Source organism: Myzus persicae, unplaced genomic scaffold (genome assembly GCF_001856785.1).
Source record: "Myzus persicae strain clone G006 unplaced genomic scaffold, MPER_G0061.0, whole genome shotgun sequence".
In the NCBI taxonomy this organism is placed as follows: Eukaryota; Metazoa; Arthropoda; class Insecta; order Hemiptera; family Aphididae; genus Myzus; species Myzus persicae.
Genome location: NW_019101298.1, coordinates 243,464 through 259,076, shown reverse-complemented (window position 1 = coordinate 259,076; position 15,613 = coordinate 243,464). Strand labels below are relative to the sequence as shown.

At 29.9% G+C, this 15,613-nt stretch overlaps 1 protein-coding gene across 1 annotated transcript in view; it reads right to left on the bottom strand.

The window, feature by feature from the left end:
• LOC111028584 (atrial natriuretic peptide receptor 1) overlaps positions 1-15,613 on the bottom strand; it is a 284,757-nt gene that overhangs the window by 162,403 nt on the left and 106,741 nt on the right. The window contains exons 5-6 of the mRNA XM_022307288.1: positions 13,726-13,870; positions 9,530-9,808 (exon numbers count right to left, since the gene is read on the bottom strand). Of these exons, the coding sequence (XP_022162980.1) occupies positions 9,530-9,808; positions 13,726-13,870 (424 nt within the window). The remainder of the gene's footprint in view (positions 1-9,529; positions 9,809-13,725; positions 13,871-15,613) is intronic.

Genomic DNA, 15,613 nt, shown 5'->3' with positions numbered 1-15,613 from the left:
GCATTGAAATTTAGGCGAAATTGTATAAGGAATCGGTGTACTGACATACGAAACCGTCGATTTCGGTTAGTTTCGGAAGCGCTGCAATAATATTTTTATAGAGGTGAAACAATTCCTTTGTTTTGTGAGTTTTTTCAGCACGATTTCAGAACAAATCGTCATCGCGTCCGAAAGAGATGAGGGAGGATTCGTAAAAATTTCCGTCACGCACACGTCACAAGTTCTCACTATAATATATTATTATTATTATTATTTTCATGGTATTCATCGCCATCGACATAGTATAATAATTGTTGTTGTCGTTGTTGTACTGACGGACGGTCGTGTCTTGTACAACATCGAGTTGTAGGATAAGTAGAGATATTATTTTCTGTGTGATTGACGAAGCGCGTGCATCGATCGAAAACGTCTCGTCAATTCCATCGAAATTATACATCGCATCGTCGCATAATATTAGTGTTTACTGAAATATTACTGTACGGTCTGTATGTACGTGTCGCCGGCATTGTCCTACAATATATAATGCTGTTTTATATATTGTATAATATTATAATATTGTTCTGTGTTATGTTCGTGCTGCAGATGTTCAAACACGGATCGTCCATTCCGAGTATAATATACGATATGATGTACACGTGGATGAAACGATAAAAAAAACTGCGGAATCACTGTACCAATAGGTACAGAGTACGATCACAATGACGACGACATAACATGCGAATGCGCATCGTACTTGCAGGTGTTATAATGATATACGCGTAGATCCACCTTTTGGGGCAAGTAAAAATCTTGAAATTTGTCAGTGGTTTTAAGTAGAAAATCGGATCTAGATAATACTTCAGCGGGCCAAAAGTATACGATTCATGATACTCTCAATAGTTTACAATAATCGGCAGTTTGAATTAAAACAAATATTAATCGAAGCGACTTAAAACATTTTGCCATTACGGCATTACGTCTCCTATTGTTATTTAATTCATAGACTATGAAGTTTTCCAAATATTTAGATTTATTTTATGCTATATCTTATGAATTTTGTACAGACTACCCCGGGCCTATGTCATAGGGTGTGTATAATAATTGCAGTGTCCCCAAATCACCACTCCCAAACGGCGCGCCCGGGCACCCATATTACGATTTTCTTATACAGGAACACGCAGTGGCCCGTGCAATTATAATTTCCAGGTTAGGTTCAGGTCGTAATTGTATTGCCAAGGAGCTATTTTTTTTTTTTTTAATATTATAGGTAAAATGCGTCTCGGGGTGTTTTTCATTCTTTGCGAAAAACCTTCTGGCCGCCGTGAAATTGTAAACGATTCTGTTGTATAAAGCCGTCGCTTTCGGCAAGGATATAAATGTAATTTAATGGCACGATGTTGCGGAAAGATCGGCTTAACTTTTTCACCCTTCGTGGCACTAAGTAATTATATACATATAATATGTATTTATAGACGGCCGCAGACACCGTTTTTCCTTTCCGTTCACATTTCATTATTATCAATTTTTTTTTCCAAACACTTCTTGTTTCGTCTCGCGCAACACCTCAAGGTGTATATAATATAATGCAACACCGCTAAAGCTTCCGCCGCCGCCGTTAAAAACACATTTATCGACATAACGTTTAAGTCGCGGAATATGACAAGAAATCTAAGTCGTGCACTTGTTGGCTCTCTTTTTCGCTTATGCGCACGCCTATAATTTCCCATGTTTTTCGATGAGATGTACAAGAGAAGATATTACGAGCGTGTGTGTGTGCGTATTCATACAGAGACATTTTTTGATATGTACAGAAGAAGCTTTCTACCGTACAGAAAACAAATACACGAAATCACGGCATTATAGATATATCACATATTACATAATATAACGTAAATTTGGTAAACAGTAGATTTTCATACTGTTTGAAGAAAAAAATGGGTTACACAATAATTTATCAAAAACGTCGATGGTTCTCGGTTCTCATTACTTATTTGTTTGTTTTATTTTTTTGGGCTATTCTTTTCTGTATTCTACACTCGAAATTTGCTTTCAGATTGCTGTGCACTGTTTACATTTAAAAATTGATTTTTGGCAAAAATGTTTTTTTTTAAATTTATTTATTTAAAACCAGTAGTATACTAATAGCATATTTTTAATTGCTTTCTACATAGAAATTAAGCTAAGATGTAAGCATAATTTATAATTTGTGTCATAACACGATAGACATGATATTGATCGTAAGGATAATAATAATAAAATGACGAGTATTATATAATACAAATAATAATGCATAATCCGTATAGGCTTCTAGACTGAGTAATCAGATACATTGGCTCTAAAAATGTATAAGTCCGCCGGACATTGTTTCTATTGATAAATTTGTTAACTTTACTGAAAATATGTTATATAACATTTCTGCATAAAAAACATCACGTACCTATCACTATTGTTGATTAACTGTTAGCACCTGTATGGGAGCAATAAAGTATTAATTTCTTTGTTGAATAGACTTTTTATCGCCTACTACAAATTGAATCAAACTTTATATAGTTATTGTAGGACGACACATGGCAGTTTTGTATGGCTGTTTTCACGGCTTTGGTGAGTTTATTTAATAGGTAATTGTTTATCCGTCTGATTCCTTTAGTCTTGCCAATTGCGTTTATACGTCTAACAATGTGTTTACGTCGAATTAAGGAGAATATATACCGGGACAAAACAACAAAACCGTGCGTTATATTTTGTGGCAAGGATTTAGAAGAAGTCTGTGAGGCTTCTGTAATGACTACAGTAAGATGATCGGCCATTTTTTTTCCTGCACCTTGTTTCATAAGAATATTTTTTGGTATTACTTTGCTTGTGCTTACTTGATTAAAGAACACACTAAGTAAATGGTAAATTTATACATTACAAAAAAATCCATGTAAACATACATGCAGTTTGGTTCGAATATTTTTAATGAATTATCAAGACACAATTGTGAAGACGAATTAATTGTGATTTTTACTCTGAAATATGGTCTACGTTGAGGTCCGTGAGAAGTTCCTGTACACGCATATGAACGGGATTGTTTTCATAACTAAATTAACCACTGATACATCGACTAGGATTTATTGATAGCAGTAAGACAGTAATACACTCGATCATAATTGAAGCAGATATTTCGTATGTATCGACATGACTAGGTGAACCATTCATTTGTGTGTGGTCTGATACCGTCTGGTGATTATATGAACACGACATCTTAAATAATTATTGTGTTTAGTGTTAAAGTCCCTTGGCCATAGTAATTAAATTATTTAGACTCTTTTTTGATTTATGATGATTGGCGATGTGCATAATATAATACCAGATGGTTGATATAGCACTGACCAACGTAGCAGATCGATTATTAATTTTTATCAAAACTGATACAGCTTCTCAATACTTCAGATCGGTTATACAGGCATTTTGTTACTACTTGATTATACTGCGAACTATTGTAAAACTATCCTCCAATATATCACCCACAGCACATACTTTGGTGTGACTCGATTAACGTGCGGTTGATTTCAGTAACCCGGAAATTAAGATTAAATCTATATTAGATAACTAAGTTTTAGTTACACAATCACGTCACATTGTGATAATCGAGAAACGCTAACAAAGTATTTCTGTCATTTTTTTTTTATCAGCGGTAACCCAATTTTTTTAATTGTATTTAAAATATAATATTTTTTTAAACATTAGATGATTTTTTTTATGAATAAGATGAGATGTATACGTGGTAAAAGTGTTTTCATAAAATCATTATCTTAGCGCTATTGGTTGATGCAGCAGCTGTTGCATAAGTCTCACGTTTCTCATTAGCATAAGCATTTGATAGTGGTGTGTTTTATGTCACATTATATTTTGATATAATGCATTATAATTATATAATATGTATATTATTTTATATTTAATATATTTAAATTAACTTTATAGTGCAATGTATTTTGGTTATTGACTGTTGCTATACCAATAAAATGGTATTATTATATTTTTTTATTATATCCCAATACGATCTATAATTGGTTAAATTAATTGATGCCTACTAGAACGAAACACAGCCCTAATATTGTATTAATATTAATGTTGTACCTTTATAGATTTTTATATTTCATAGATTGTTACCACATTCAGATTTAATTCAATTCAGACATAACGGTTTTTATAAAATAATAATAAAAAAAAGACTTATAGTTTTAGTAAATTTCGTAATAAAAAAAAGAAATGGAATATGCTCCAAAATATATTTTTCACAAAGAAATATAGAACAGTAAATAGTAATAATGGTAAAAAAAATGTTACATTTTCTATGCACCCATTATGTTTATCTGTAAACTGTAAATTAAAACACAATATGTACACATTTTTCTAACAAATAATAAACATTAACCATAACAGTATATAATAGTTGATAACTTTATTTTATAATATTATTATCGTTAATATCGAGTGTGCTGCTATACTACGACGTGATCAGTATACTTAAGGTACATTGTATTTACTTAAGCACTTGATTAAACCCTTATTAATAATAGTACCTAAGTATAACGTACACAAACTTCAAATATATCATATTCATTATTTCAATAATTAAAACTTCTACTTTGTATTATTTTCAGAATTTGATATAAAATAATATAACTCATCTAATTTATCTGATTAGTTTATTTACATCATATCTTAATAATATTTCTTTTTCTGAATAAATTTAAAAATATTCTTAAATCTAATAACAAATGAATAATTTCATTTCACATAAATATTGTTGTGGGGTATAATACATAAGCCCTAAAATTAATAATGAACGTCACTAAAGAAATTAGCATTTTTTATATTATTATGAATTATGTAATTTAAATCTAAATTGATTGAAAATAAAAAAAGGTAATTAAATGTTCAAATATATTTTTAATAACCTGTTTAATGAAGCTATTTTAAATAATATTGGAAATATAATATAAAAACAATATTCACATGTAACGTTTTTAAAATTACATTATCACATTTTCCAACCAAAAGTTAGCTCTACAACTATACATTACTCATATCAAAGTTCAAAAGTTATTTTCCCGTTTTGAAACTAGTATAAAAATGTTTGGCATATTTCATATTTTTACTAATACAAAATTAAAAGAAATGTATTGAACACAAAAACTACAGCTTAATAACATTTTTATTTATTTACAAACTAAGTCAACACTCTTGACACTTGTTACAAAATTAAAAATTGTACTTTTAAATTAATTAAATTTAATAAAAAGAAAAATGTTTGTCTCAGGTTGTTCGGAAAAAAAGTTTGTTTTAACTTAAATGTACCTATCTATGTTAAATTAAACTTTGTGATATTTATTTTTAAAAATGAACTTTAAATTAAAAATGTCACTGTACTAAAATACTGAATGAATAAGTGTCTACATAGTACAAAAATAGAATATTTTGAATTCGCGATATGTATTTCATCCAATGGCAATGCTGGTTCTATGGTAAAGTTTATTGTCATTTTTATAAAAAAATTGTATTTATAATTCACCGGTTTTCATGCAGTTACTCGCACCTCAAGATAGTTCAATATATCAAATATTATTTCGAATGTCAATTTCTTACTGTCTAAAATTAAATTCTAAATATTTTAATAAATATTTTATTTCATTATTTCTTAAATCACAATCCATAACTGTATTCTTCAAATCTATTTTCTGTAAAAAATTTTAATTTTAATTTTAATTTTACGCTTAACAAGATTTTAGGTGGCCCCATCTATTTTTCATTTTTAAATATTTTTGTATGCATTTGAACTTAAACTATCATTTATTACTTTTCGTATTATTTCAAATGAACTATTTTATAAGTAAAAAAATAAATGGGATATTATAGAATTTATTTTGCACACAAAAATTTTTTTTTAAGCTATACAAATTTATATTTTAAAACCTAATTTAAAATTTTTAAACTCATAGAATCACAATAATATAATATTACAAATTGAAATATTGAAAAATCATAAAATATAATAAATTCTCTTATGGTTTGAAAAATACTGAGGATCTTCAAAATCCAATTAAATAGTATTATTTTAAGCTACCGTGACTGTGCTGTATTACTATTTAGTAAATATGTCTAAATTATAGATAAGTATGTTGTTTTCGGTGTAATGCAAGTGATGTATCAATACTACAATGATAACGAAACACACAAGTACCTAAACTATAGATGTTAGAGGTTGTAAAAATGTCTTAACAGTGATTATGACCAAGGCCTCATACCTGCAAGGGTGTCATATCCCTCCTTTGGCTTTTATTTTTGTCATATAAAATACACGATAAAGCAATTGATGTATTCATAACGTGATTTGAGAACAGTCAACAATTCATATTCAACCCTTTCAAAAAAGCTGAGCACACAACTGAGTATGGCATTAATAATCTTTTCAAAAAAAAAAAAAATATATCAAATCAGAAGTATTTATGTGGTGGTTACAACAATACATTATGATATTCAAGACATTATTTAAAACCTAAAAGAACTCAATACCGAATGACTGGCGACATCTAATATTATAATATTATCGTAAACGTGGCCATGTGGTTCTTGTACTGGTAAAACTATTAGTACGAATAATCTACGTGGCACGATATCGACTATGATGTGCGCGTACCTATAATAAATAATAATATGCTGAAATACTTGAAATCACTCTCCGATAGTATAGATATGATAAATCAAAATTTGTGACATTGTAACACGAATGAATGATGATCTCGAGTACATACTCAGTATTACAGGGACAATAGAATTCATGTCAAGTTAATGGATAAACGGGTATACAAGAAACAAAATCAAAGCGGGAAATACGCGTCATAATTCATATTATTATATCGAACTCGACGTAAACTAGTTGAGATCTATAAAACACGACGTTGTGCTGTAATTTCATCGAACAACCAATTTAGTTGTTTTTTAAGAAAACTTAAGGAACATACCACGTATACTACACAATAAGTGACAAGATATAATAATATAATATCCATATCAATTATTTGCGACGGCAGACAAATAAACAATCATGAAAGACTGTCATCATATAATTATTTGATGTGACACAGCGTCGTTACCGTCGGCGAGTTATGAAAGACAACGAAGAGTTGGAAATTATATTATATTATAGTGCGGAACACCATCGAAGGGTATATTCACCGTAGTCATATTTTAATAATACTCTTCAATTTACATGTATATCGATTTACTCATACAGCTAGTATCATTCTTATATATATGAAATAGTGACATCGATATGCGGACGGTATCTTTTAGCCATTTGAGTATTTCCTATTACCGTGTTTTTTTTTAGGACATATCCATTGCAATTTTAATTAGTGCAATTGCTAACGGTACCCTAGCTGTGTGTTTTAAGGTTCGTCGGACATTTTAAAAAGTAATTTAATACAATCTGAAGTGAATATAGCTCCAATGTGGCCGATGAAGCATATCGGTTGAAACATCAAACATTATAGGTACACATAGGATACTAAATTAATTGTTTAATTTAATTGTATTTTATAGTTATAACAATTTATCAGTCCAAAATTTTGAATGTTACACATCACATCAAATATTTTACGAAGTTGTTATTATTTGTTTAATTTAATTTCACAAAATGCAATATCAATAATTTTATTTGAAAAAAAAATTGTCAACAATAATATTATAGATAGGAACATCATGTTACATTGAAATAATTCCAATATACAAACATACGCATAACATTTCAAAACATTTCAAAACATTTTATGCACCAAAGTTCATAAATCCTACAAATACCCTTCAAATTTGATTTTGGCTGAAAAAATAATAGTTGAAACTTTAAAGTCATTATTCCCCTATCACTGACCGTAAGTTCTCGTCGAACTAAAAACAACACCATGATATATTATACAGACTGTCAGTCATGGACACAGAAAAGTCTTGTCGAATTAAAGTTAATTTTTAGGTTTTAACTCGTTTAAGTAGAAAAAATGTGTCTTTTGTTCCAATAGACGCAACAAATCTGTAGTATACATGCGCTATAACTAATAACAGCGAGTGGTCTAAGTGTAGAGACGCTACTTTATTTGTAGCGATTAATTATATGTAACGTCGTTAAAATACACCTATTATAGTAGCTAGGCGTTTTCAGTTAGCGTAGCGAAAATTACAATTGTTTTGTCACTACCTTCGACCTAGGATAGCTATTATATTTATTAATTTATATTATATAATAATCATGAGTGAACCTATTAGTGAATTTTTTGGTTTTAATAAACGATTCACTCACGCAGTTAAATCTCATCCAGTGACCAGATGCCAAATCAGTACAAACTAAAGTCTACCAATTTTAAATTTAAACATTACAAATATGTAGGGTAAAAGTAGCACACCACATTCAAACGATGGCGTAAGAAGCAGCTCACTACATTAAAAAAAAAATAGCAATAGCGATAGAGATCTACTTTTTGAGGAGAGTAGCTGTAGTGTCCCGACCACTGACCAATGCACTTCCGTAATGAACCTACATTATATAGCTCATCGTATAGAGTGGTACCACTACCAGGGTGAAGGATTCCTGAGTCTGGCCCTTCCCCTGGTTGAGCCTTTTTTGAGTATTCGACTCAATAAGTGATAAATCTAATTCGGTATTGATACACATTTTAATAATAGTTATATTTAAGTCTAAAATGTATGGAACTAGCCAATAGCTATACAAAAAAAAAACAAAGAACTCGCCACTCTGATGTATAATAATTATATATAGGTTTCGAGTGTTTTTCGCCATTGTAATGAATTTGTTAAATTTGAATTCAATGATCAATCATTGTACCTATTATACGAAAAACGATTCTAAGATGATGTTGTAACCTCTATTCATTAGTGTATTCACTATAACATATTCATATTAGGTACTACTATAGTAATTTATTTTCTATTGTAGTTTATATCAAAATAAAATTAGTTGACCATTTCAGATGTAGGTATACTTAACAAAAAAAAAAAAAAACGACATTTTTAAATCTGTATCACGTCTAAAAATGAATGCTTGTATAATCATATTTTGGTAAATATCCTTAGTCCCTAAAGTCCACTCTAAACATTAACAAAACTACAAAATCGATTTTGTTGAAAACTGCAGGTGTTGCGTAAATACTCTCGTATTCCCACTGTCCTTTACTGATTATTAAGAAAAGTACTGGGAATTCCATACTTTCAACACCCCCCCCCCTCTTCGCCCAAAATTTACCTCAACACGATGGGGTTTCTACAAAATACCTCACCATAAATGCCAAACATGAAAAATAACATATCAGAAACCGAACATGATTTTTATCGTTGCAAAAACAACCATGCTTACGTTCGTCGCTTCGCCCATGATAACTGTGGCATGTAAATAATTTAGAGAGTGGAAACGAAAAAAATGTATAGACACAGTGGTCGTGATGTCCCGAGTTCAACATAATGCATTATAGTATCTTAAATCGAGGTGTATGTATACCTTGAATTCGTGGGTATTGGGGTCCATGTCGAGCAGCGAATAGTCGGCGATCCGGTCGCCGTTCGCGTCGATATTGACGTCGCCCGTGATGCCGGTAAACGTCTTGTTCCACATGGCCTTGACGATGGCCGTCCCGTCAGACTGGTTACCGCCCCTGGCAAGTGTCTCGTTGAGAGCCAGCCCATACAGCAACACCGCGTCGTAGAAAGCCGTCACGAACGTAGACACGGACTCGTTGCCAAACGTGTAGTTGTATTTTTCCTCGGCTACGCGTTTCACCTGAAAACGACATTAGGTTCTGTTTAGAAATCATAGTCATTGTTTTTTGATAAATATCTATAGTTTCCCGCAAAAGTCCAATAGTACATTATATCAGCGGTTCCCAAACTGTGGGGCACGAACCACGTAGTAAATATTGACATTTTTTAATCAACGATAATTTTTTTGAAACGTCTTAACTGTTCAAAAAAAAATATTTCACTATGTCAGTATTACTTTAAGTCACGTTATTCAATAATATACTTGATTTGGGAATATCCGTAATAGTTATTTATTTATGAGAGGTGCAATTTATTTTTTTCATTTTTAGAGTGGCGTGAACTAAAAAGTTTGGGAACCACTGCATTTTATTATTATATCATTACTACATATAGCATAGGTACTAAATAGATAAGTATTGCGTCGAAATCACGTCGAGTCCCTTCGATGCGACTTTAATTCGTTTAAAAAATAATAACAATTAAAAGTACGTCTTATCGATGGATAGCCTCATTTTAACAGTTAATAATATTATACTACATTGTTATAATAGTATGCAACAGGGGAAAAGTATAAGAATGTGAATTGAATACGTTAGGTATGTGTGAAATTTTTTGGTGTCGTATTATAAATTGAAAGATCCGAGTCTTCTCCGAATATTATACTATATTATTCCCATGCAACTTCAATAAGTATAAGATTATTGAGATTATTATAATAATGGCATGATGTTATCTTTCAAGCCAACATAGCATGCTTGTGAACGTAGTATTGTATTCACAGAATTTAAATAGGTATTTACTAATTAAACTCGTACAAACGTGAGTTAATAATAATTATTGATGCACATCGTTTTCAAATTCTAAACCAATCGTTTTGAGTTGGCAAGCTGGTAATCAATTAATATTATGCATTAAATTTTGCTATCTATTGTGATTTTGTTTGTTCATTCGTCTCTTGCTTAAGCGAATCCTCCACATCAGTCATATTGTATTATAATATTGCTTTCATAATTTCGAAAAAAAAAAATTTATTCATACTTTGTAGTCATCTTTTTGTTTGCATATGACCGATGTAATCAGTTGTCGAGTTAAATAAATTGAATGAAATATGTCAAAAATGAATAATAAGTTGAACATGTACAATGTGGAATACTAAAAGATTCCTCTGAATAAAGTCAGTATAATATGAAGTAATCCCAAATACTGCTCACAAGATAAATCTAAACCAAATGGCATTAGGTACAAAAAGTAAGGACCTCGAAGTACTTACAATTAACATGGCTTGTTAGACGGAAATCCCAGATACATATGCTGTATACCAACTATACTGACTGGGTAGGTACTATTACTACAGATGGCACTTTTTTTCATCTTTTCAAAGTGTTTTAGATAATGACAACCACTTAGCACTAACATTGGTTTACAGGCGAACAATTATTATTTGTCTATTATTTTCACTAATATGTTTTTCGGGAGTTTATCATTGGAATATGACATTTTATGATAACGTTTATAATTGCATCATAGATATAATTATACATACCAATAATTGAGCTATTATTATAGGTACGTATTTTACAAAAATTCAATAAGTTTTTAATCATCAGTCATGCGTTAAAACAAAACAAATAACGTAAAAAAAAACGTATATGTATACCACAATTGTATAAAACGCATGTAAAAAGAAATATTGATTTTTTTGGTGTTGCACATTTGTATAACATGTCACAGACAATTTATACGAAGGTTAGGTTCGCAATGTGTGTGTGTGTGTGTGTGTGTGTGTGTGTGTGTGTGTCCTCGCTGAAGTACGACATGAATTACAGATCGGCAAAAATCTACGGAGAATGTCCTAGCCATGTCCAAAGTTTAACTAACAATTAATATATTATTATGTATGGAATAAGAAGAAAAAATTACGTTTACGTTTAATCTAAAACGCATGTGGGTACACAGAGACTTAGTAAAAGGACATCATAATGAATAAGGGTCGAAAAATAAATAAAACCGGAGCTATTCTCACATTCAACACCTAAGTTTAAGCATAAAATACGAATTCGAGAGCATTTACACGTGGACGCCGAGCAGGTATTAATATTATACTGCTGTATGAGAATTAGTTCATTCGGAATAAACACACCGTTGATAACCCTTTGCCGCCTAGTAATTTGAATTACATAATAATTTGTTTAATGTTGCAATATATTATAAAGGTAGGTTTACATTTTTTTTTAAATTCTAATTACTCCTTAAATATTTATATAATAAATTATTCATTTCATCTTTTTACCATTATAGTTATTTTAGCTTAATTTAAGACAATATTATGACACATATTTTATTTCTTCCCATCTTCCGGAAATGCAAATCATATTCAACTCTCGTCATTCTTCACTGAGTTGTATGATAATATTATGAATGTATAAAAAGTGCTCTTGATGTAGGTAACAAAATAATAATAAAAAATATTAAAAAATAGGTTTCTCGCAGTAAAAACGATTACATTTACAAAATAATGATGAAAGAAACTTATGAAACCCCGGAAAATTAACAGAACATATAATTAAGCATAGACAGAAAACAACGAATAATAAATGGAATAAAAATATTAAATTTTTGTTTAATAATATTAAGGTAGTACCTAAGTATATAACTTACTTTTTAAGAGAAAAATTAATACATTTACTGTTTCAGTAATAAAATATGACAATCATATTTAAATTTTTATATTTTATTAAGGTAATGTGTGTGGATAATTATTTAATTCCGGAAATATTCATTTTTTAATTACTAAGATTATTTTTTAATAAATTATTTATGTAAATTATATTTGAATAAAATGTATAGTGTATACCTACCTACATTTTAATTTAATTAATGTTTCACAATCCGCTATTGTAGGTATTGGATTTTTCATTTACAAATTCAATTTTGCCTAAAGATATGTTGTCAAGTGGTGATCCAAACTTATTTTTTTCAAACGATAACCAAACCTTTACTGTAAATTGTTAAGTAGATGATTTTTGAAATATTTGTGTTCAAAATAAATAAAATTCAAATGATTAGATTCTGTGTTATTAAAATGTATTTTATACTAAAGCATAAAGAGGTGTATAGTGTATACAGTAAACATATGTCACATTTAATCTAGTATTTATTATATTAAGACAATTCTTACAAATTATAAAATTATGATATAGTAATATAATATTATTATCAATACTAATAAGATGGTATAATTTTCAAATTATCAAAACCCCATATTTTTAAACACTATTTTCGGGTTCTATTATCCTTAGTGAACAGAATTTATTAATCGAGATATTACTTGTTCAATTTTTGATTAATTTACATTAACTTATAAAGTTACATGATGTAACAGAAATAATCAGCTTAACAATTTTGTAGTTATACAAATTCGTTCTCATTTTAAATATAACATAAACCAAGTTTGTATCATAGGACACTCTTTGATTGGCATAACAAATTAAATTAAATAATGGACTCATGATTGAAATATAACTAACGTTTTAGAAAATCAGAATCTAAATAAATTCAATGATTAAGAAAAAATTATGGCTGGCTTACCTAATGAATCACCCTGTATATAATATTATTATGATAATGTTCGAATTATTATGAATATTTTTGATATTTCGGATGAAATATACGACCGTTGTTTTGGGTCACATAAGTCATTTTGCAAAACAAAACGCACGTCTAACCTAATGCACATGACCTAACAGAGCCACCGCACAGAGAATTGTTGCGATAAGGTAAACTGATCGATTTATTGCCGACCCAAATATATAAATATGTATATTAACAACTATGTGTTTTGAACTTAAAATAAAAATAATGCGAAAAATCCATCACGTATCAAAATATATAATGTCGGTGGAAAAAATTGAAATTATTTTTTTTTTTTTAACTTACCTCGACGGAAAAGTTGCGATATGCTTCGTTGTCGGGCTCACGTGCCGTCACCGTTAGAAGTGCGCTGTACGCCTTTTTTGCCCGCTCGTTCCGCTCCGCTGTGTCGTTGCCCACGTACCACGGCGTTAAGGATCCGTTGTTCAGGCTGCGGAGAGGGCACACAAAAATTAACAAAAAAATAAATAATAAAAACACAACAAACATTTTACACAAATATACGCCGCGGAGATGGTCTCTTGGCTTTTACGCTGAGTGATAAAAATGCCATTATTGAAGTGGCTTAACACGGGGACTTTGCAGCCAGACGCACATCCGCGACAACTATAAACCATTACGACCACTCTTAATAAACCTTATAGATATATAAATACACACACAATATGACGTATATATATAACGTAAGTTACGTATATATAAATATATATCAAAGCGTTGTGTTGCAGGAAACGAGGACCAGCTGGCTGTAACCCGTATCAAAAACGGCACCTTCGTCCTCTCGACGAGACAATTTTCGCAACGACTTCTTTCCTACACTATACCACACTGTACTATATAATGTATGTCTATAATATTATAGCAATGTATATTAATATATTATATGTTTAAAGTGTTCATATTTTCGTAGGTTTTCGTTGTATTATCATATAATATTGTACACTGTGCAACCTTTCACAAGTAAACTTCAATAGATTATTATGTTAAATGTAAATTATTAATTATACCATTGTAACAAAGTTAATTTTGTAATTATTTTACATTTTCCTGAAAAGCACCGTGCAAAATATAACTGAATTTAAGTTATGATATGATTTTAAAATAAAATAAAATCTTGTACGGACAAAGTAGGTATTACCAGCTACTGAGTATTTTACGTCGTAAAAAAATGCTACACATTTGATAGTTAGAAATGAAGCTGAAACCAAAATACCGAAATTCATGGAAATTATTATAACTAGTGATGAGCATCGTTTATTTTCCAAGAATTATATTTTAAGTTCATAGCATAAACGCGACGATGAAATAACAACAACTGAAGTGACTACAGATGAAATTTAATTTAAGAAAATGTGAAAAAAAAATAGTTTGTCAAAAATCCAATGTCATAGTCCATAGACTCGAGTTACATTGATCTATAATATATTTTTCCCCGCATACTCGCATACACAAAACATACATATATTATTAAATTGAAACGGAAAAAAAGACGCTTTGACATTACATTATATACTTTAGGGAAAACTCGTGGGATGTTCATTTTAGGGTGGTAATGCAAGCTGCTTTAAAGTAATACGATAAAGCCTCTTTCGTCTTTCGAAAACTGTAACGTACGACGTGTGAAATATCAATACGAAACTCCCGATAAAAAAAAAATGAAAATCCTGTAAATGTCGGTTTAAAGAACTCCAAGAATGATATATTTTTATAACGTGTTTAGAAGTATTTTTCCAACTATTAGAAAAGAAATGTACCTCGTTCAGAGAATTTTTATAAAACAAATTAATTTACATAAACTGTATATTATTACATATTACAATATGAACTGTAAAAAAAATTCAGTAATGCTTTTCCTTCTTTGAATCTATTAATATTAAATACAGTTTTCAAAATATTATGTAACTAATAGTAAAATTAAATATTAATAAATTAACTCGGCTTTTTTTAATACATTCATAAGAACTATGAAAAATGCATAGTTAGTTACAAGGCTGCAAGTACATTTTGTGAAAAATTTTATTCTTAGTACAAATATCTAAAAAATGAAACGATATCGTCTATATTAATGCCATAATATTTTAAATTTGTGAGATGTTTGTTTGAAAATTGAACACAAGTAAAAATAATTTGTTTGGTTTAGGAGACCATCTCAAGGTTAATGACTTCATAAAAT